General features: G+C 48.2%; 4 protein-coding genes and 1 long non-coding RNA gene across 7 annotated transcripts in view; 4 read left to right on the forward strand and 1 right to left on the reverse strand.

Annotated features, from left to right (window-relative positions):
* Positions 1-115: 115 nt before the first annotated feature.
* Positions 116-5541, forward strand: TMEM220 (transmembrane protein 220). Of its 2 annotated transcripts, XM_051634976.1 has the most exons (6): positions 116-225; positions 347-376; positions 1244-1304; positions 3281-3404; positions 4264-4323; positions 4600-5541. In XM_051634976.1, the coding sequence occupies exons 1-6, from the start codon at positions 154-156 to the stop codon at positions 4730-4732; spliced, it is 480 nt and encodes a 159-aa protein (XP_051490936.1). In that variant the 5' UTR covers positions 116-153; the 3' UTR covers positions 4733-5541. The 2 variants fall into 2 exon arrangements, with proteins under 2 accessions (XP_051490936.1, XP_051490937.1); XM_051634977.1 differs by lacking the exon at positions 347-376.
* On the reverse strand, positions 5542-8668 carry ADPRM (ADP-ribose/CDP-alcohol diphosphatase, manganese dependent). Its single transcript, XM_051634978.1, has 3 exons — positions 8024-8668; positions 7348-7464; positions 5542-7158 (listed from the first exon to the last, which is right to left on the reverse strand). Exons 1-3 carry the CDS (start codon positions 8577-8579, stop codon positions 6872-6874), a joined length of 960 nt encoding a protein of 319 aa, XP_051490938.1. The 5' UTR covers positions 8580-8668; the 3' UTR covers positions 5542-6871.
* On the forward strand, positions 8637-15079 carry LOC127391931 (protein SCO1 homolog, mitochondrial). Its single transcript, XM_051635216.1, has 6 exons — positions 8637-8828; positions 8914-9004; positions 9775-9972; positions 10630-10722; positions 10829-10944; positions 14951-15079. The coding sequence occupies exons 1-6, from the start codon at positions 8637-8639 to the stop codon at positions 15077-15079; spliced, it is 819 nt and encodes a 272-aa protein (XP_051491176.1).
* Positions 15080-15872: 793 nt separating this feature from the next.
* LOC127391814 (uncharacterized) lies at positions 15873-19099 on the forward strand. The gene is made up of 5 exons (XR_007891129.1): positions 15873-16006; positions 17343-17479; positions 18057-18179; positions 18405-18553; positions 18862-19099. It is a non-coding gene; the product is annotated as an uncharacterized LOC127391814 (long non-coding RNA).
* A 2586-nt stretch (positions 19100-21685) lies between these two features.
* LOC127391811 (uncharacterized) overlaps positions 21686-22529 on the forward strand; it is a 141494-nt gene continuing 140650 nt past the window's right edge. For both annotated transcript variants that reach the window (XM_051634962.1, XM_051634963.1), the window contains exon 1: positions 21686-21858. In XM_051634962.1, the coding sequence (XP_051490922.1) occupies positions 21694-21858 (165 nt within the window). In that variant the 5' untranslated portion in view covers positions 21686-21693. The remainder of the gene's footprint in view (positions 21859-22529) is intronic.

Raw genomic sequence — 22529 nt, forward strand, 5'->3', positions numbered from 1 at the left:
CGTAGCTATGAAGTCACACTGCCCGGCCCGGCAGTCCGCGGACAACCACCCCTTGGGCCCGCAGGGGCGGCCGGGCCGGGCCCCGAGGCCGGGCGGGGCAGCGAGGGGGCGGCGGGGAACCCGCCCCCGGAGGAGGTGGAGGCGGTGGTGGCCATGGCTAGGCGGCTGTGGCGGCTTTGCAACTTCCTCATGGCCGCCTTCTTTGGGCTGGCGGCCGCCGTGCAGGTGAGGAGGGGCCGCCGGGCTAGGGACCCGCTGCCCCCCGGTCCCTCCTGGTCGCCTCCTGCGGAGCGCGGCCCCAGCTGGGGGACGGCTGCGGGGTCTCATTCGCGCCTCTTCGCTGCAGGTGAACGATCCCGACGCCGGGCTGTGGATCGTGAGTACGGGCCTCCTTATGTCGGGCAGCTGCAGCGGCGCGGGGGCCGGGCCGGCCCTTCTCCTGGGCGCTGCCTGTCCCGGGCGGCCCTGGCGACCGCGGCCCCGCTGCGCTGCCGTCATCGCCCGACTCCTGGCTGCAGAGGAAGCAGGCGCCGGGAAAACAACCTTTCTGCTGCAGCGAGTGCTGAAATCCGAGCATGCTTCCAAGATCTCTTGGTCTGCTGCGCAGAACACACCAAACTGCTCTCACTCCCCCTGCTCTGCGCCCGAGACTTCCTGACCGGGCGGCCTCCTCCATGGCCAGCGGTGCTTGCCCTGAATTCCCCCTTGCCCTCGGTAGCCGCTGGGCTCGGCAGGGCTCCCTGGGAAAGCAGGCGGGGAGCCGTCTGCCCTTCCTGCTCTGCCAGCCCCTTCTCGAGCACAGGGCTTGGAGCTAAGGGGCAGGGGGGAATATCTGTACATGAGTGGAGCTGCTGGTGAGCAGGGGCTGTCCGCTGCACGTCCCCTGTGCGGATGAGCCCAGCGGACAGTGGCGGGGCTGCGCTGTAGCAGCAAAGGGAGCTTTCTCCTGCTCCAGTTCAGGTGGAGGGCTCGGGGGGCCGGGGGTGGGTGTTCCTTAGGGATCAAGAGGCACTGCAGGGGCTCTGCCGCCAGCTGCTTGAGCAGCGAGGCCCCAGTAGTGATGAGCCCCCAGTGAAGATGAGCACTAGTAGTAGCAGTCATGCCAGAGGGAGAGGGATTGGGCTGCCCATTGGACAAAATGCTGTGAACGGGAGAAGTGCTGAGGTAGATGGGCATAGATGGGCACTTCTGCTTCCTATCTTGCTAAGTTTTGCTACAGAGCAGATTTATGTTTCATTAACAGGTTGTCTACTTAGTGCCAGCTGGTCTGACGTTTCTGGTCAGCATTAACCCCTCTATCACAGGTATGATATTGGTGTAAAAAACAAAATTTTGTCCCTGAGAGGTTTTGTATGTTTTATTTTGCATGTTTTTTTTTAATTGAATCACAGTTTAAGACATGTAAGAACGTGTCCTACTACCTTTTGAGGGCAAAAAGCTGTGAGACACAACAAAAACTCTACAAAAACTGCTCAGTGGTTTTGTGCTTGTGCTTGGATGTGCTGCAGGAGCTCTGCATAAAGGCCTATCTCTGGGATGGTCTTACCTTTGCACCCTGATTCCAGTGCTCAAAGCCTGAGTGGAGCACAAGTCTGGGAGCAGGCTCTGAACCTGGCTCTGCTGTTGATGTTAGTGCATTAATTTACTTCGTGTCTTTGTAAATCTGCAGTTCTTTTTATCTGCCACATAGAAGAGCAGTTGAGCTCTGCACAGTCTTTGAAAGAGCTGAACGTCTTGTTCAGCTTCAGGTGCTGCAGCTACCCCACAAAGTGCATGGATGGCAATGGGGATGCTTAGAAGCTTCAGTGCAGTGGCTGCATTTCCAAGTGCACTAAGCAGGCTAATGCCACATCACACCTTGGGAGGATCAAATTTGGTCCAGGGCTCCAAAAAATAAATTCATTTTTTACTTTTTCATCCATTAGAAATAATTTTAAAATAACGACATTTTGTATGCACAAAGTGACTGTATCTTTTCAGATAAGTACTCACTCTGATTAAACTAAAACCACACTTAGGTAAGAAAAGCATCTTCCAGAGTGCATGCTCTGTCACAAATCGCACCATTGCAGTCTCTCAGCATTCTGGCTACCTTAAGCATATAAAGTGGCAGCATTCATAAAATCAAAAGCCATGGTGGCTGGTTGCCTGTGATTTTGATAATTTCAGGGGAGGTTTATTTGTATGAAAGGTGTAGCTTCAGCATAGTGTCATTTGGCTGGTCAGAAGAATCTATGAGTAAAACTCATAAGTAGATTTTTGTTACTTGTGCCAAGGTCTGTGGAAAATAAAGAATAAAATAGCACAACTATTGTATAGCTTGATATTTATATACATTTACCAAGGTATATTTGCCATTCAAGTCAGTGGAAGACCCACGTTCTGCCTCTGCTGAGCTGCAGTAAGTTCAGCCAAATGGGGAATCGATTACAACTATGGGTCATGCTGAGCTTTTGAATTTTGGCAGCTCATCATTAATGCTTGCCTCGAGGGGTCAGTGCCCAGAAAAGACTGCTTTTAATGTTACAGTTTTTGCTATTGACATTGCTGAGATCAGCGAGTGATCAGCCTGTGCCATTTGCTTACCTCTCTCTCACAAGCCCCTAGGAATGGACATGGAAAACCACAAGAACCTATGGGCCCGTTCAGGTATTTCACATAATCTGTATTCCTCTTGAAAAACATCCCTCCTCAGGCAGAGGTGTCATCAGTGTTGCTCATCATCACCACAGGCAAAAGGTCAGGCAGAAGCTTGTAATGGAGTGTGAGTGCAGCCCCCCCGTGCAGTGTGGTGGACACTCAGACTCTGACAGCTGGGAGGGAGCTGGGGCTTGAGGCTTGCCCCCCTGGACCCCAGCAGTCCTTGCGGTCACACTGAGCATCTGGTTGTGGCTGTGAGCTCTGGAAAGGCCATTCCTCTTGCTTAAAAGAACTTTGGTTTGTAATCCACCTCGTGGTTTTTTTTCCATGCATATTTAATGCTGGAGCCTGTTTTGTTTACTGGAGAGAACTTGAAACCCATTTTCATTGAGGTGCTGCTGCCGCCGACAAGTGGCATTCCTAGGAAAGCAAGCCCCAGGCCCACTAGAGTCTATTTTCAACAGCAGTTTTTGACAGATTTCCCTGGTCATAAAGATGCTGGTATTAATTCCATCTTCCTGCTGAAGATATGTGTGTGTTTTCTGGAGGCATCTTTTTTAGCAACTTAGTAGGTTTTTGATGTGTAGGGTTTACTTCAATGCTTTTTTGCAGTTGCTGGCAGTCTTGTTTTTTCCTTCAGATAACAGTGTTTGGAGAAGCCTCTGTGATTTTCATTCTGCTGCTTGTATTGTCGGGACCATTGCCTTGGCTTGCTCTTTGTTTGCCTATGCTCAAGGAAACATTTTACATGAAGAGGAAGGCAGGTAAATAGTGATTTTTATTTTCCCCTGCATGAATTCAGCACACCAGGCCTGTGTTAATGAGGGAAATGTGCTGTGGAATAGAAGTTTATCAGCAAAACAGAATATGAAAGCAGGAATTTATATAGCTGTGTAGCTGGGTCATGTTGATACCACTAAATCTGGTCATATAAAGAACCCTCTAACACTTAGCATTTAAGTTTTAGAAGGCAGGCATTCTTTATAACAGTGCTGGATGCACAGGGGGTTACTCCAATGTGCAGCTGCAAATGACAAGGCTTATATTGTCCCACTGTATGCATCGGATTTCCTGGAGCTAATAATAATATTTGCATTCTCATTACACATGCACTTTAAGCCTCCTTGAGTCTTTGGTAGGAATCTTTGGTGGTCTTAGGGGGTTGCTCTGAAGTGTGCTTTTGTTGAACCCTTCCCTGAGGCATGTGCAGTGTGGGGTGACCGGTATGGTTGTCTTCTTGTCTTGCTGGCAGCAGCTAATTCTTCACTGCAAGGCCCCTGGTTCCTTGAGCTTGTTCTCTATTTACATACAAAAATATTTACATAAAGCCTTGAGGCTGCTCAGGTAAACACAGATCAATGTGACCATAACTGGGATGATGGAATGTTGCCTGTTGTTTAAGATATCAGTCTTTTTAAGGCATCAAAGTGCATTTGTAGATTTGTGGTGGGAAGCAAAGTTACTCCGTGTAAATATCTGTAAAATTATGATCCTAGTAATACACATAGAACTTCTTCAAAGGGGAAAATGCTACTGTTTTAGAGGCAAAAATTGTGTATTTTTTTAAAGTAAATATGTTCTTGTTATTATTTTCTGATTTTTGTTGTTTGTTTTGCTTTTTAGAGAGTTGCTTGGTCTGGTGATTATTATAATATGGATGAGTCTTTGTCACAGTTCAGCAAAGTAAGTTTTGTTTCCTTTTTTAAAAAAATCCATCTTGACTGCTTGTTTTTCTGCTTCATGTCACTGTCTGAACCTTTGCAAATATATAAGCAGCAGAAGTTCATGCTATAACCTGTAGGATCTGTAGTCCTTTGAAGGTCTCTGCTGATGCATCCACAGGAGCTACATTAAACTGGCCAAGGGCTCTCTGCCATCTATCGAGTATAGTCTCATTCCAGGTATGAAAGTCCAAGAAGTCTGATTTGAAGTAGCTCTGTTTCATTTGCTTCTTTATAGGAGTCCACTGGGTGGAGTTCACTTGATGGCTGCAGTCCTTCTCGCCCTCTTCCCCTTTATTACATGGCTGTACATTTATGTGAACAAAGAGGTGCGAGCATCTTGGCCAACCCACTGTAAAACAGTTATTTAATCCAAGAATCACAGAATTGGGTTGGAAAAGACTTCCAAGATCACCTAGTCCAGCTGTCCATGGAGGAGGGGGGGAGGAGGAAGGAACAACACGACCCACCTGAACAAACCACAACAACAAAAAGCCCCACAATCACACACCCCACAAAAAACCCACCATGATGCTCACTACAGCGTGCCCTGAAGTGCCACATCTGCACATTTCTTGAATACCTTCAGGGATGGTGACTCCACCACCTCTCTGGGCAGCGTGTTCCAGTGCCTAATTGGGTGGGAGGAAGTCTAGAGTAAATATGCTGAGCCTTAGATTCTGGTTCTTAATGAAAAGTTAGTACCAGTTTGGTAAGATCCAGGAATGCTAGGCTCCTTCCAGCAGTGCAGTTTGAGATTTGTTAAAAAAATTGAAGAACACTGTCAAATCTTAGTGGAGAATTTTTCTATGGAAACTGTTGTTTACTGGCTTCTTCATACATTTTCAAAGCACTGTTGATCTAATGTGTGCTCTAATGGCATATTCAAGATATCCTGGCATCCTTGAATCACTCTAATTACCTTTTACTTTGAGAAATCTACTGTTCTGTAACATAAGGGAAAAGTAAAGCAAACACTTTTTTTCAATAAATTACTTTTTGCAGCCATAAGACTTCCAGATACCTACCTGGATGGTCCATTGAGACTTACTGAAAAACTGAGTAGTCTGTATTTTGTTCTATGTATATGCAGATTATATCTGAATAAATATTTTTGCTATTATCTTTAACTGAAAATTATTGGGTTTATGGAGTAATAAATACAATTTTTTAAAGAAAATTCAGGCTTCTGTCTTTTTATTTTCTGTGTGATTTGTACTCAAGACTGCCACCAGCAGACATGGTCACTGTCACAACTCTGCTTCTCACAGAATTCCTGCTCTTGGAAAGCAGAACCCATACAGCAGCCTAGCAACAGTAAGCATGTTTCATCACTAATAATCCTGGAAAAGGAAGCTCAGGTGAATGCTCAGGTGAATACACAAGCTGGCTGAGAAAGAGAATAAGTCCAGATGCAGCACAGCAACATGCTTGAAACAAATAAATTGAACTCAACAGCAAACAGAACTGTTCAGGAGGGCAGCACTGGGGATTCTCTACCATAAGTGTTCCAACGAGTTAGCAAAACACTCCAACTATTATATACCAAAACCATGCATATTCAGTTCTATGCCAAAGGGTCTCCTGTGGGGGTCTTTGTTGATTCTAGGTCCTTTGTCATCTTAGTCCTGTCTCCCTGTCCTGGTCCTGTCTCCAGTCTCAAGCTGGTAGATTGTCCAGGTGGGTCCAGAATCAACATGAATGTTGGCTGTAGGCAGACAGGTCTTAGAAGACTTGATGTTATCACAACCTGCAGGATGCTTGACATACAGTTTCACAAAGCACGTTGTTTTAAAAGTAACCCATTCAGCTAACTTAGTACAGCAAAGTCATCATTTTAGTACATTTCTACAACTATCAGCTTTAGCTCCTTCCAGGCAGGGATTCTTTGCTGAGTGCTGCTGCAGGCTAACAGCTGTGCACATGGAGATCCCAGGGGGTGTATCTGCAGCATTATGTGATGTAGGGTAGATGATCTCTATTTTCCTTGGGCTTATTTTTTTTTGAAATTTAGTCTTTTAAAGCAACAATAAGAAGAGTGCATTAGGCTACAGGGTGGACTCATTCTGCCAGATATGAGACATTACTGACCATTATGTTAAAAAAAATAATAAATTAATTATATGTGGCTGGGCAGTTACAATTCTGCATGCTTGAATTCTGATTGAGAAAAAATGGCTTTTTCTGGGAAAATGTTCATTATATGGTTTTCATTTTTTTTTCCAGTAAGTAACAATCCAGCCAGGATTGAGTGTTTCAACATTCTGCATTCAAGTACATTTATTTGATTACATGCTAACTGGCCATCTTTATTCTCAACAAAGAAACCAGGTCTGTTTTCTTACAAAAACATAACTTCTAAAATTCTGTATCCAAGATAAAAATGTATGAGTAACAGCTATAAGGATCAGCCATGCATAGCTTTCTACAAGCAAATAATAAGTTGAATCCCCTGCTTTTTTTGTCCAGGTACTTCCTGAAGTGCAGCAATTTGTACTTGCATACTATTTTCAGAAATGCATAACTCTGTCTGAAATTCTGCCCCTTCCCTTTAGTATCATTTTATCTTCATAGACATAAATAGTTCCAAAGGCATTGCTTTCCGGTGGAGTTTCAATTACCCCCTCCAAAGTCAGATGATGAACTCCATGAGAGTCTAAACAGTAGCCACCATCATGCAGGTGCCCAGCAAGGAAGCAGACCACACACTGATGGGAGTGTATGACTGAAAGGGCATCTTTGTAATTCCAGGCTAGGCAAACTCTGTCTGAAGCATCTGGATGAATGGGCAGATGACCTACAGTTGAGAGGGAAAAGAAGAAGAAGAGTTACTTTAAGTATATCCAAACTCTGCCTTCATTGCTGGGAAGTTCAGACAATGAACTATACAGAAGGCTCCAGAGCTACAAAGCTGCTACATGTTTTCCTCAGCTAACATACATGGGGTACATAGATTTTTTGGCATATATTCCCCATATTCACCTACCCATAACTACAACTTTTTCTTGGTTTTCATCTGAGAACTTGAGGACTTCATTGAACCAATCCAGCTGAACTTGACTAAATCCTCCATTAAACTCTACAAACTGAGGTTCTTCAAGTCCTGCAACAAAGAAGGACGTTAAGCATAGGTGCATACACTTCTCCTGGCTCCCCTATTTGCTTGTCTCTGTATGATAGACGGTTTACTCTCATAAACTTTTTTTTTTCATCTCTTGGATCAAGCCTCCAGCCTCCTTGAAAAAAAAAAAAAGTGATTTGTCAGTGTTGGGGGGGGGGGGGGGGTTCACTCTACATACACAGGTTTTCCACTCTTGGGACCCCTCTAGCATGGGGGTAGGCATCACTCAGTACTCTCCACTAGCAGCTACACCAACAGCTGCCTTTTGTTCTGATACTGCAGGGCACACAGCACGACATAAACCCATCCCAAAAGCACCAGAGCAGCATGAAGGGTATAGAGGACCATATTTTGTGCCTGCCTAGAGACTAGCTGACCGGTCCTCAGCAGACAGCAGGGAGGCGGAGGAGGTGGACAGCAATGGGGCACCCGCTTCAGCACCCTGGCAACCAGATGTCACTCCTGGGAGCTTCCTCATCACTCTGGGAAGCAGAGGTTCTGCTGTCTCTGCTTCCTGCCAAAGGGTCAGGCCGGGGGGTACCTGTGGGGCTGTTGAGGTTGTCATTGGGGTTATTCTCCTGCAGCAGCTGCAGGGACTCCTGGTAGCGGGGGCTGTCTGGCTCCCTGCCAAGGATGCTCAGGTCGTAGGCATCGAGTACGATGATGCGGAACCGCGGGGAGGGGCTGAAGTGATAGGCTTGGCAGTCGGCGACCGGCGAGCTGCTCATGGCCCCGGTGGGACGGCTGTTGAGGCCAGTGTGCACCAGGCGGGCCCGGCTGAAGTTATAGAAGTCGTGGTTGCCCCATGTATGATGCACCGGCACCGGCAGCCGCCCCAGCTCTGCCAGTACCTGCTCCAAGGCACGCTCAGCCGTCCCCCTCCGGGCGTTGAGGCCGTCGATGCTGTCACCCAGCTGCAGAACGAAGGCAAGCGGTGGCCTCTCTGCGGCCCAGGCGTCCACAGCGTCCCGCAGCAGTTTGAGGCTCTGCCTGTAATACCGCCGTCGGCACCCCCCGAAGTCGTAGCCATCATCCGCGTCCGCGTACTGGATGTCCGCGATGACACCGAAAGCAAAGACCGGCGGCGCCGCCTCCATGGCGGCCGCTCCCGGCCGAGGGGCGGAAGAGGCGGGCACGGGAAAGCGCGCGGCAAGATGGCGGCAGCGGCGCTGTGGCTGCGCTGGAGGCCCGCGCTGTGCGGGCGGCTGCGGAGCGCGGGCGGCGCCGCTCCGCCCCTGGCCGGCCCGTCGGGGATGAGGAGCCGGGCGCCGCCGCCCGCGCCGGGCAGCCGCCCGCTGTCCCGCTTGCCGCCGGGCAGCGGCCCGCGGACGGGCGCGCAGAGAAGGGTGAGGAAGTGCGGGGAGCCTGGGACGGCGGGACGGGCTGAGCCGCCCCAACCTTGTAAGTCACTAAAGAGCTTCTCCCCAGCAGCTGGTGTCGTGGCGGTCGCTGGCGGCCACTTTCGTGCTGTGCGGCGGGCTGCTGGCCGCCATGAAGATGGTGAAGCGGCGGAAGGAGGAGAGTAAGTGCGCGGGGAGAGGGCCGGGCCCATCCAGCCCCGGCGGCCGCGGCGGAGCGCGGGCGGGAGGAGCAGCAGGGCCGGGGGGTTGTGTATTCACGTGATTTGCTGGTTTTATTCAGGTGTGTTTTACCCACTTCGTCATCCCACTGAATCATGTCACGCTTCGTGCCTGTGTGCTTATAACTGGCACAGAAAATTCGCAAAAAAACCCCAAAACCCCAAACTTCCAGGTCATGCGTTAAAATTATTAAATTGCTCTTGTTGTCGGAAGAGCAGCATTTGATGCTTGCCGCTGCCTGCCAGCGTAGGACAGACACAGAGGTGGGGTTTTCTGTGCATGCTGGATTCCCTCTGTGTAGCCTTCACGTGTGTTTCCCTGTCCATCAGTAACTGCCTGTTGGATTAGTTTTCATATTTTTAATTTTAAACTTTTAGGGTTTGTTCAGTTTGCAAATGATGATAATTTTTCTGTTCCACACCAAGCCAAATACCTGTCTTACTCTCTTCTTTTTTTAAATAATAAAAATATAATCAAGTGACAATGAAATATATGATTATGTTATTATGTTTCAAAGGAGTTTAGGGATATATTTTATTTTGACCAAAATAAAATGCTTTTTGGAAGTCTTGTCCACATTGGGCTTTGCATAGGAGGTGTTGGTAGATCTTGACATTTCAATGTCCTGGGCCATGACTCTGTGAGGCTGCCTGGCTCTCAACTGCTTCCAAGACTCACCTGGATGTGGTTGATCCCCTTTTGTTTTTTGTAGAGCTGGAGAAAGAACGAAACAGAGGCATTGGGAAACCATTGCTAGGAGGGCCCTTCTCACTTGTCAGCCATGAGGGAGAGCCCAAGACCAGCAAGGACTACATTGGCCAGTGGGTGCTGATCTACTTTGGATTCACACACTGCCCTGACATCTGCCCTGACGAACTGGAGAAAATGATTGAAGTGGTAGATGAAATTGGTATGGGAATTCAGTTGGTGCAGTAGTCCTTTTTATGGAAGGTCCAGGTTTACTCGTGTAAAATATCACAAATGGTAGCAAGTGATGATCTTTTAAAAAAAATTCTGTGTACTACTATTCAGTAGTTGAATTAATTCCTAAGTGATACATCAATCTGCCTGTCACTCAGATCTGATACTTAGAGCATGGTGGCACTGATCTTTCCACAACAGGGGACTTCTCAGTAATAAAATGTGACAGTGGCAGGTTACAGGGAATGGTGCAGTTGTGTTGTAGTTTTGCCAAGAATTGTTTGTGGGGTGTATTAGGGTTTTTTCTGCCTCCTCTATTGTATTAATTCTGAGAATGGATCTCTGTGCCTTTTCTGGCCTTGACTGCTGTGGAATCGAGGTTAGGGGAAGGATGATGTGATAGAGGTCATCTTCTCAGCTTGCAAACCCTGAAGAGCTACAGAGTAGGAATAATATTAACCAAGCGCAAGTACAGTGTTTGATTTCATGGCAGCTGTTTCATTCACAAATTAAATAAATCAAGCTGTACCTTTTTTTGTTACTTAGGGTGGTCTTGTGTTGATTACAGTAGCTTGGCTCTGAGCTTGTTTGAAGGGAGGTGGAAATTTTATTTTTCTAAGAAAAATAATTATTGTTAATATCACAGATGGAATTCCATCTTTGCCTAATCTGACCCCACTGTTCATCACCATTGATCCTGAGAGGGACAACGAAGTAGCCATTGCCAGATATGTTAAAGGTAATACTGTTTTCTCTCTCAGTGTAATGTAATATAGAGCACGGAAAAGGCAGCTCTTGATGGGATTCTTTTCACTAAAATGTCTAAATGTCATCTTTTTATCTAGATTTTTCTCCAAAGCTGATTGGCCTGACTGGTACCAAGGCACAGATTGACCAAGTGGCCAAAGCTTACCGCGTGTATTACAGTGAAGGTCCCAAAGACGAAGACAATGATTACATAGTAAGTAAATATATGACCTTTGCCTAATGAAAGACTTGGAATAAGAACAAAATATAGATTTTTCAAGCAGAAAGCAGCTGTTGCAATCTATGCTGAAGTCCTACATTGACAGAGTCCTGTTGCACTGCTGTGTTAGTATGCGTTCTAGAGGTCTTAGTCGGAATCACGGTGCCCTCTTACAAACTCAGACCCTTACTGAAATGTGTTCTAAAAATGGACAATGCCAGGCCTGTGTACAGAATAGCAGCTGAGCTAGCAAGCCGGGCAGTAATTGGAACTTATTTCTGTAATGTTTGTGTATTGTTTATGCCTGGCTGTTTTCCTGTGTACTCATGTGTGAAAATGGAACTGGGAAATTAAGGCAATAGGAAGATGGAGAAATGAGAGGTAAAAGTGAGTTAAAACTGTTTCCAGCAGATCAAGGGGGGTTCTCTTCCCCCTCTACTCTGCCCTAGTGAGACCTCACTTGGAGTATTCTGTCCAGTTCTGGGCTCCCCAGTTGAAGAGGGACAGGGATCTACTTGAGAGAGTCCAATGGAGGCTACAAGGATGAGGAATGGACTGGAACACCCACCTTATGAGGAAAGGCTGAGACACCTGGGGCTGTTCAGTCTACAGAGAAGAAGACTGAGAGGGGATCTAATTCATGTCTTTAAATACATGAGGGCTGGGGGTCCAGAAGGCAGAGACGACCTCTTATCACTTGTGCCCTGTGATAGGATGAGGGGCAATGGATTCACATGTGAGCACAGGAAGTTCCACCTCAACATGAGGAAGAACTTATTTACTGTGAGGGTTACACTGGGACAGGCTGCCCAGAGAGATTGTGGAGTCATCTGTGGAGACTTTCAAGACCTGTCTGGATGCCTTTCTGAGTGCCCTAGTTTTGGTCTTGTTCTGGCAGGGGAGTTGGACTCAGTGATCTTTGGAGGCCCCTTCCAACCCCTGTGTTTCTGTGATTCTGTGAAACTGACACTAAGGAATGGGGTTTTCCTGGCAAGAGCCTTGGATGTTGTAAAGTGTCCTTGCAGATACTGTGGGGATCTTCATCCTGTGTCAAATGACCTGGAAGAGAGAGCATGTTGACACTAAAGGCCTTCTTTACTTGCCACACCCTGATCAGACTGGAAGAGTAAAGCAGGTACAGGTGGTATGACAAGTGAGGCTACATGTTACATGATCTTTATTTTTTTTCTTCATTACAAGAACTATGGGCATCAGCAAAAACTAGGAACAGGTTCAAAAGGAAAGGTAATGGTTCTTGTTGCAATGGGCACATGAGAAGTGGAATCCGTTGCTACAAATGCAAGTGGTAGAAGTTTGTGGGAGTCCACAGGGAGGCTAACAAGTCTTTGGAAAAAAAATCTGTTGAGGCTTATGAAATGCACAGAAATCTTGCCTAGCTGAGAAAGCCTGTAAGCCAAAAATTTTGGAAACTGGGAGGACAGAGGAAGACAACATATTTTTTGTGCTGGTTCTATACTCTTTAAAGCAACCATTGTTGGCCACTATTAGGTAGGATGCTGAGGCAGATTTGTTTTGGTCTGATCTAGTATTGTCTATTCTTAATCCGTTTTTTAAAAACACCTGACTGCAGCAAATAAAGTATCCATGTGGACAAAAAGTTGGTGGAACAAAAAAATGGTACATAGGAAGAAACAGCAAGAACAGCACATGATGTCAGAAGAGAGAAGATGGAATCATACTCGTGATGTGCAGTGCTCTATATTACTAAAAGGTGCATGAAGTGAGAGATGAAGAACTTGTTTTCACTTAAAGTGCCATCTCAAGAGCTACAGAAGTTGTGTCCAATATGGAACAGATTTGATGGAAGAGAAGCTTGCTGAAGAAATTCAACACCAATTTAAATAAATCTAACACTAATGTGAAATAAATCTAAAGATACTGCTTAAAATCATGTTTAACAAAGGAAGCTGGTGGAAATGCAAGGCTAGGTTATAGGAACAGGACTGGCAAAGGATGCCTGCTCAGGAGAGGGGAGAAAAATGTGCACTAAATGAGTGAACTGAAGGTGAGGAGAGGTGATGGAAATGGGCCAGAAAAGCTGGAGGAGTGCTGCTCATTGTGAAGTAAACCACATGTGGATTCTAGCAAACCACGCCTGGGTTCTGGCATGCCCCTGAAGGGAAAGTACAGGCCTCAGCCAAGGAAAATAACTCTATAGATGACAGCAGCCCCAGAGGATGCTGGAGGGTGAAACCAAACTGGAGAATGTGACTATAGAAGTAATGAAGTAGGAGAAGGGATTTGGGATCCAGGAAGAATATTGCTGGTCTGTTCTAGGGCTGTGAGACAGAGAAGGGAAGGGCAGTGAGGAAGAAAGACAGGTGAACTGGGAGCAGGGGAGGAGCCTGGGAGTCTCAAGAAGTTGTGTCAAGGAGGAGGAGTGCACCTGCATCTCTTCAGGGTTTGTCAGACTCTTGGTTTTGAGAGACAGTGGGCTCTCTGTGTTTAGGGCAGGAAGGGCAGAGGACACAGGTCACTGAAACAAAATGGAAAGAGGATAGCAGTAACAGCAGCCCAGGGAGAGAGAGCATGAGGCTGGTTCTGTATCTACCTGAGACTTACCCAGGTAATTACTACTCTGTCATTTCTTCCAGAAAGGCGTTTTTGGTTTTCCTCATTATGTCTTATATGGACCTGTCCTGCCAGTTGGTGATTAAGACTGACATTGGTGCAGGAACAGGTTCTGTTTCCTCTGCAGCCTGAATTTTTCAAGTGTTACTTGAATATTACTAGTTCACATTACAACTCAAATTATGATCTTATGTGCATACAGTGGGAGCAGTGCAGCTTCAGGCACAGCTTGGAAAGCAGTGCTTGCTCCTTTGCACACAAACTGCACTCCATCCTGACTGCATTTGATCTCCCATAGACTGGGGAGTTGAGATGCTTTCTGAGCAGGCTACCTGTATTTTTTAATTATTCTTTTTCTTGCTACTTTCCAGTTGAAGGATCTAAATCGTGATTCACATGCCTTAAAAATTGTCCTCTGGAACTTGATTTTGTGATCTTATACAGAACATTTGAAACTAGATTAAAATATTTTAATTAAACCTTCTTCAATGCAGTTTTGAGAAACACTCTTTTAGTGGCAGAAACCCCGTTTAGCTTGTGGTGCTGGAAATGTTGATGTGACTTCTTAAGTGCAGACCCAGTTGTGCTCTCAGTGCATTGAGTACATTTCTGTTTCTTTTTCTCCAGTGGCGATGAGATGATGTCGTCACTTGAGCGATCGCAGAGTTATGGCCTCCATTTTCAGTAGTTTGTGGCTTTGTTCATAAAGGTAGTGTTGCAGTTAGATGCAGACAGTACTTGCAGTGGCATTTAAAATAATTTTACAGAGGAGTTAATTTTTATATAAATCAAATGGGAACACCCCAAACGGTCAAGTAATTGTTACTTTGAACATTTTTTAAGGTTATTTCAATTCGGACAGTAGAGGGAGCCCCCTCCCAACACATGTGTTTCCCTCTCCAGCAGTTCGTCTCTCTGCAGCTCTTGTGTCCCGGTGATGTTCTTGGTCCCATTGTGTGCACTGACTGTGAACAGGGTTTAATGAAATATCTGTTTATATTGGATTTATGTCATAGTAGCAGCAGGAGCGTGAATACCTTTTGGGGGTCATGGAGCACCATGAGAAGCAGGGGGAAACTAGGAAAAATGAGGAGAGACCATTAGCCCACAGGTTTGCCCCAGCTTTGTCTGTGTTGCAGGAAGTGTGTCAGCAGCTTAGTGAAGATTTGCCTGCTTATAGAATTTCTTCACACATTCTGAATATGCAACTAGTTTTCTCTTTTATTTTTTTGGGTAAGACAAGAAAAGGTTGCTGAGGTGATGCTGGGGCTTTCCTTATCTTGCGTTAGCTTATTGATGGTAAGTCTTGTCAGATAGCTGAAGCAAAAGCTGAGTGGGATGCTGTTGCTGCTGACTTTGAGAGATGCGCAGGATCTTTTTTACTGAGCTGTGATGTGCTCTCTTGCAGGTGGATCACACAATAATAATGTACCTCCTTGGGCCAGATGGTGACTTTGTGGACTACTATGGCCAGAATAAGAGGAGCGCTGAGATTTCTGCTTCTATTGCTGCACACATGAGAAAATACAGATCCTAAAACAGAAGGTCTTCAAAGATTAATGGGAATATCACCTGTGGGTTTGGCTGTAATTGGGCACTGGAGTTAAAGCAGAAACGTATACACTGGCTGGGCAGGGTGTCCACGGAGGGACAGGTTTTCTCTGTTTCGTGTCACCCCGGCTCTTCCCTGACCGGCTCCCTCTGCTCCCTCCTGCCAGGCTTCCCGAGGGATGAGCCCAGGCTGTGCCCAGGGCAGAGGGACACAAGGACACTGTCAGCCCACAAGGATCACTCCCAGCCACCGAGGATCCTCCCGCCCCTCTTGATTCCAAGGGCCAGATCCATCATCTCGGCAGCCAGGCAGAACAGAGTGTGCCTGGCCAAACCCCCCTGCCATCCCGGCCAGTGAGGCAAAAGGCAGGAACCACAGACCTGAGGAAAGGGATGATTTAACTGCGTGTCAGGGTCTGAGCCCCGCCTATGTCGGGAAGAGCCTCTCCCATGGCTATACGATCAGGAGTTCTGACACCAGAACAGCCCTACTTCTGGGTTTTAAAACTGGAAGTGTCAGGATTGGCCATGGGCTGTTCAGTGACCACCCACTTGGGTCTGTTTTCATGGGTCCACCCCGGGTTGGGGCTGGCTGCCTACACCGGGTGTTACGCTGTTCCGAGAAACCTGCCCAAACCGAGCGTGTGCCTGTATTATAACAGAGACCTTTATGTTCCAAAACAGTCTCCTTTTATTTAATAACGATTTGACGATAGGGAAAGGGAAAACGGAGATACTGGACAGACTGGGAAAGGAGACAAACTTATTATAATAGTGAAATGCCTGGTGTAACAATTATGTGTATGTGTATAATTTTGCAAAAACTTATGTTCGGAGGGGGGAGAGAAGGGAAGAAAGCTATTGAAGACTGTGATTAAATGCCCAATGCTAGTCCCAAAGCGGGTAGACGCAGGTGAGTGTAAGTATATGGCCTTTACTTATGTCCCGGGGAAATGAAATATGCTTGGAAGGAGAGTAAGAGGATTTTTCGCTGGTTTCTCTTACGAGTTCTGGATCAAGTAGATGGTCTTGAGCACAGAACACAGCGAACTACAATGAACCACAGCTTGCAAGAAGGGGTGAGCTGCAAGGGGCACTCACTTAACAGCTCCCCGAGAGATTTCAGAGTAATGATTTCAGCTCTTTTGTCTAGTGAGAGCTCTCATTATTTTGCCCAGCCACTGAATTGCAACTGGGTTGCTGTCAGGACTTTGTCGCCCTGCTTCAGTTTTTGTGTCTCGATCTTCTCCCATGACAGTTCTTCACAAGACAGGATGGAAAGGAACGAACAGCCCCAACTGCTCTCCTAGCAATCTCTCTGTAGTTCTGTACAAGATGATCCCCTGCTCGTGATTGGTTATTTCTTCATCCTTTTGTCCATTGGTCCATTTTAACCAATCAAAGAGTGCTTTTCTGTTTTTATAAGCCGATCATAGTTCACTGGTGCAGACATTGCAACAGTGTTGCATTTTTCCTCAGCTTGCTAATGTCCTTGCCCTGCGCGGCCATTTGTGTCTCTCTGTATTTTAGTCAGGGTCAATTATAAGTGAGAGACATATTGATTAATATTGGGAGGGGCTGGTCCCTCACACTGGGCTTAATTATATTTAAAAAAAATCTTCAGCTGTTTTTTTCTTGTTGTGTGGATTTTTTAAATTTTTGTTTAGGTCTTTTTTTAAGCAAGATTGTTTGACACTGAGAAAGCCCCCATCCTCCCCTCTTTCCTGGGGAGGTCACAGGGAAAGGGGGGACATCAGCTGGAGAAATCACAGCCCCCGGTTCTGCTTCCTCCCACTCTGGGGGAGTGCAGAGGGAGGGAGGAAGGGATGAGGGACGGCTGTGTGAAAGAAGCAGAGAGCCAGTCTGCCCCTGCCAAGCCCACCGCAGTGAACGTGGGCACCCAACAGGAGGCCATGGAGGAAGCCTTGTTGGAGCAGAGAATGTCCCCACTTGGGACACTCTAGGTACTCCCCAGGCACAGGCAGTTCTCAACCAGGTTAGAGAGCTCAGCCACCTCTACACTGACCTGAGGGAGCAGGTGGCCCAGCTGGAAGCCACCCAGGCAGACCAGGCCAGGCTGAAGAACCTGCAGCTGCTCTTCCTGAAGAACCGTGGGAGCTCTGGGGGGACTGGTGGGGGGTGCATTTTGCATGGAGGCACCCTGGGTCACAGGCTTGTCATGCTCAGAGCCTGTCCCCAGGGACGATACCACTTCACTGACAGTGTGTTCCCTTGGACCCCATCTATAGATAAGGAGAGCATCCACCATGTCCTGAGCCATCTCCTGAGCCAAGTGTTCTCCTTGGAGGGCTAACTGTCCTCCCTGCAAGGCCAGGTGTCCTCCCTGCAGGGCCTGGAGAGTGACTGGCAGGGCCAGAACGAGAAGGTGAGCCAGCAGAGGTCCCCAGGGGAGCTGGGGAGATGCTGGGGGGCTTGGGTGGGGAGGGGAGAGCCAAAGGGCTCCCTCCACGCTGGGAGGAGGTGTGCGGGCCATGCCCACCTGAGCTGGGAGAGCAGCAGGACATGACCAAGGCTGCTCTGGAGCAGTTGGTCACCAAGACAGCCGAGCAGCTCCAGGAGCGGCTGAGGCAGGGGGGGCTGCCATAGCCCCCTGGCTCGGCGGGGTGGTCCTGGCCGGGCTCCTGTCCCCGTCCCCTGGCTGGATGGCACCATTGAGCCTCCAGAGCCACCCGGGCTTGTTGGCCACATCCATCCCATCTCCCAGGTGATTCCTTCTCCCCTCCCTGCAGCTGGACAAGCTGTCAGTGATGGTGGAGAGCGCGGGGCAGCAGCAGGCAGAGGGGCAGGCAGAGGGGCAGGCAGCCCAGTCTGCAGCACAGACACCAGCTATCCTGCTGCCACTGGCAGCCTGTGGCCACCGGCCCAGGAACCGGGGGCTGTCCCCGCGGGGCAGCCAGTCCCCCCTTGCTTGGCACCACATTGTCACCCTCCTCCCTGAGCAGGACCAGGAGCTGCTGACGAGCATCCAGGTCAGAGCTGTCAAGCTGGAGAGGATCGGTGAGGCCCTCACCTCGGTCACCAGGAGCCTCATGGACAAGCTTCAGCAGACGGACGAAGATCTCGAGGTTGGTGGCCGAAAGCCCCGCGGGGTTGGAGCAGCCTGCAGGCAGAGCTTGGGCTGGGCACCACAGGGGACTGGTCCCCCTGCCAACCCTGCTGGCAGCCCTGGGGAGGTTCCAGGGGCCTGTCCAGGAGGTTCTGGCCAGGGGTGGGGAGGTGGTGGGTGCTGGGCTGGCCAAAGGCAGCTCTGACCCTACGGTGGCATCATGGGCTTCTTTCTGCATTGGAAGGCTCTGTCCCTGTGCATGGAGAGGCTGCAGGAGAAAGCGGACAAGGTGGACTGAGGGAGCCAGCTCAGGATCACCTGCCCTTGTAGCGTCCCCAGCACCTCCTGCCCCTTCAACCCAGAGCCCTGAAGCTGCTCCAACCCCCCAGCAAGGTAGGAATGGGCAGGGGGGAGGACAAGTGGGGCTGGGAGGGGGTTGCTGAGAGTCCACAGGTCTCTGTGCCTCACTTTCCCCAGGGAGAACTGTGGCGCTGGCAGGGATGACTGGGGAGGCAGGACTGGGTTCAGCCAGCCCACTCCCAGCCAGAAAAAAAAATGGCTGGGGTAGGCATGTGGGGATATCCAGGGCATGAAGGGGACAGCGGTGGGGTAGGCAAAGTGCCCACGGGGGGCCAGGTTTTCCCCCCTCCGTGTTGCCCCCGGCTCCCCCCAGACCAGCTCTCTCTGCTCTTTCCTGCCAGGCTTCCCGAGGGACAAGCCCAGATTGTCCCCAAGGCAGAAGGACACAAGGACAGTGTCAGCCCACAAGGATCACTCCCAGCCACTGAGCATCCTTCCACCCCTCTTGATCCCACGGGCCAGATCCATCACCTCAGCAGCCAGGCAAGAACAGAGTGTGCCCGGCCAAACCACCCCGTCCCTGCCAGTGAGGGAGAAGGCAGGAACCACAGCCCTGAGAAAAGGAATTGTTTAACTGCTCTTAATTATGTTTAATTATATTTAAATTAATAAAACATCTTCATTTGCTTTTTTCTGTGTAGACTTTTTTTATTATTTTTTTTTTTCCTTCAGGTTCAGGTTCTTTTTTAAGTGAGATTGATTTGAACACTAAGAAGCCCCTCTCCCCCCTGCCCTGGGAAGAGCCATGAATGACGGTCACAGGGATAGGGGAGGGTGTCACCTGGAGAAATCACAGGCCTCAGGTCAGCTGGAAAGGAAGGAAGGACAGGGTGGTGGGCAGCTCTGCACAAGAAGCAGAGGTGAATTTGGGAGGCCAGAGGCTTTGCTCCAGCTGCTGTAACATGTGTCAGGGAAACCCAGAGGCAGGGGGTCCCAGCCGCCCCATGCCCCCGTGGCCAACATGTGGGGTGCCCGCAGCTGCCTCCATCAGCTGGTCCTTTTCATTATTTCCCCCTTGTGTCTCGTGCCCTGCTGCAGGGATGCTGAGGGGCAGAAGGGAAACCCCTTCCACCCAGACAGGGAGGCCTGGAGGAAAGGGACTCGTTGTCCCTTTATCACATGAGCAGAAAAAAGGGATTGATTGGATCCTTGGCCTAATGTTAATAGTATGAGCTTCAGCAAGGCCAAGGGCCGGATTCTGGTCTTGTGCCACAACAACCCCAGGCGACGCTCCAGGCTTGGGGAAGTGTGGCTGAAAAGTGTCTGGCAGAAAAGGACTTAGGGATTCTAATTGACAAGTGGCTGAATATGAGCCAGCAGTGTGCCCAGGTGGCCAAGAAGGCCAATAGCATCCTGGCCTGTATTAGAAATAGTGTGACCAGCAGAAGTAGAAAGGTGATTGTCCCCCTGTGCTCAGCACTGGTGAGGCCACACCTGGAGTATTGTGTCCAGTTTGGGGCACCTCAATTCAAGAGAGATACCAAGGTGCTGGAACGAGGACAGAGGAGGGCAATGAAGCTGGTGAATAGCCTAGAGAATAAATCTGATGAAGAACGCTTGAAGGAGCTGGGAATGTTTAATTTGAGAAAGAGTAGGCCGAGGGGAGACCTCATCACTGTCTACGACCACCTGAAAGGACATTGTAGAGAGGTTGGTACGGGGAGAACTTTGTAGAGCAGGGATGATGGTTGGACTCGATGATCCCAAGGGTCTTTTCCAACCTGAATGGTACTATGATTCTGTAACTCTATCTCTTTTAAAGATGCCGCTGTGTCATCGGAAAGTAACGTATTTAGGAATTCTTCTAAAAGAAGAACAAGAATTAATAGACCCAGAACGGGTCCAGGCCACTGTAGAATGACCTCGACTTTGTACCAATAATACAGCAGCTAACTCTCATCTGGAGAGTGGTGCCCATTCACAGGTCTTTCCCTCATGGAATATTTATTCCTATTTCAGTATTTTAAAGAGCTGGCAGGATGCTTTGGGACCCTTTCCTCTTTCCCCTGCTCTGCTGGGCCTCCCAGGCACTATGGATCCTGTTCTGAGGCAGGCTGTCTTGCCTGCAAGATCCACAGGGCTGCACTTCCCGTTTCAAATAGTGCTGCTCCCTGTGGAGAAGATAATTGCCATGCTGGGCTGCAAATTATCTGAGGAGTCATCAGTTAATATACACACCCTGAATAAAAAAAAAAAAATTTAAAAAGCTCCCTCACCAAAAGTTTCATTCAGATGCATGGGAATGGCTAACTGCTGTCATCTGGAGAGGTTCACCACACTTTAAAGAGGGAAAAAAATAGTTCTAGAAATTACCTGGGTCAGGGTGGTAGTACCAAGCGCACATTAAAAGGATGGGGTCATGTTTCAGTTCAATCCTAGGTAATAAATAATGGCATCTGGGATTCCTCCAGCGCATTTAATCCCAAAGGACCAAGCTTTATCAAAGAAAAGCAGGACAAAGAGGCAGTAGGGGTGGATCACCCTGATCTGCATGCCCTGCGCTGACATGTTTCACCCCACCACCCTTTTCTTGCACACGAAGCATCGCTTCCCCAGCTCTCCCAAACCAAGGGCAGCGTGATGCTGGTGCCTACTGATGCTTGTGTCCCAGCACGCTCGGGTGTTGGCCTGCCTGTGTGCTGGGATGCTGGTGGCTTGGCACGGCCTCCCATGTTTTTCCCTGCTCAGAGCTGCAGCCAGAGGCACGAGCCTGCAGGAAGGCAGGAGGGTGGTGGGTGTGTGGCTGTGTGCAGGGCTGGCGTCCTCGTCCCACCACCGGCTGCTCCCTGGGACAGAGGATGACAGGCTGCTGAAGAGGCTGAGTGCGGGGGACACCTGGCTGCTGGGAGGCTGTAGCTTCTTGCAAAAAACCCCAACAAAGAGCAAAAAACCCCAGAAGCTGAAAACATGCCCTAAACCCTTTGCTTTTTAATCCACCAGTCCTATCAATCCAGCACAAACAAGTCTCGCTTAAAAAAAGTAATAAGGCTTTGATCAGCACTCCCAGCTGCATTCGACATTCTTAGCTTTTCAGTTTCTTTGTTCCTATCACTTAGAGAAAATTATTTACTCGCCTAATTTAGTATTCTAAGATTGCAGTCTATTAAATGGTATCAGCACAAAGGGTATGTAATCCTCCAAAGCTTTATTTGAAAAAGAAGAACATCTGTCTCATGCAGCATGTAGAACTAACATCTGCAATCCTGTTCCTTCAGGTGAATGACTGGCAGAATGACTGGGTGACTTTCTTTGCCAAGCAGAGAATCCAGCCTCAGATGGACATGATTGAAAAGAATTCAGGAGACAGGGAAGCAAGAGAACTTTGGGCACAACTTCAGGTAGGAGAAGTTCGCTCAGTTCTTCAATATAGGGATAGCTGGGTGTGAGTTGTTTATATTTTCTTTTCATAAAACAAAGTTCCTGTTTGTTGGTATGCTCCAGGTTCTGGTAGTAAGACTCCAGCTTTTAGGGATTAAATTGCCCTTTCTTCTAAATTATCATGGCTTTTGCCACATCAACCTGTGCTGGTATTCCAAAGTGAGTGTGTGCCAGGTAGCACTTTGCTTGGGTAACGCTCCATCAAGCTCACTTTTCTCATTCCCTGTAGCATGTTCATGGTGAGGAATGTACATAAACAGTGCTGTTGTGCACATCATCTGTTCATTTAAGGTTTGTACCCGACTGAGTGACTGCAGCATTAGCTATTTTGGTACTACGTTGTAGAAATCTCTCCAGTGTTGGTGACAGATTCCGGAGCCTTGTAATGATGATGTGGGTGGTTGTTGTTGTCATTAAAGCTGGTCAATATTACAGCACCGTATTAAACACTGTTGTAATTTTTTTATTTTCTTACTGCTAAAATCATTTGGATGGTTGTTCTTCAGCTGCTGGCTTTTATGAAAAACAGAAATAGTTTTGATTTTCTCAGCATCTCTGTTGACTGGGTCCTGTGCTGTTTCAAGTTATGATTGTTGGGTTTTTTTAACAAACTTTTTAAGTTTCAGTTCCT

The sequence above is a fragment of the Apus apus genome, chromosome 17 (assembly GCF_020740795.1).
Source record: "Apus apus isolate bApuApu2 chromosome 17, bApuApu2.pri.cur, whole genome shotgun sequence".
In the NCBI taxonomy this organism is placed as follows: domain Eukaryota; kingdom Metazoa; phylum Chordata; class Aves; order Apodiformes; family Apodidae; genus Apus; species Apus apus.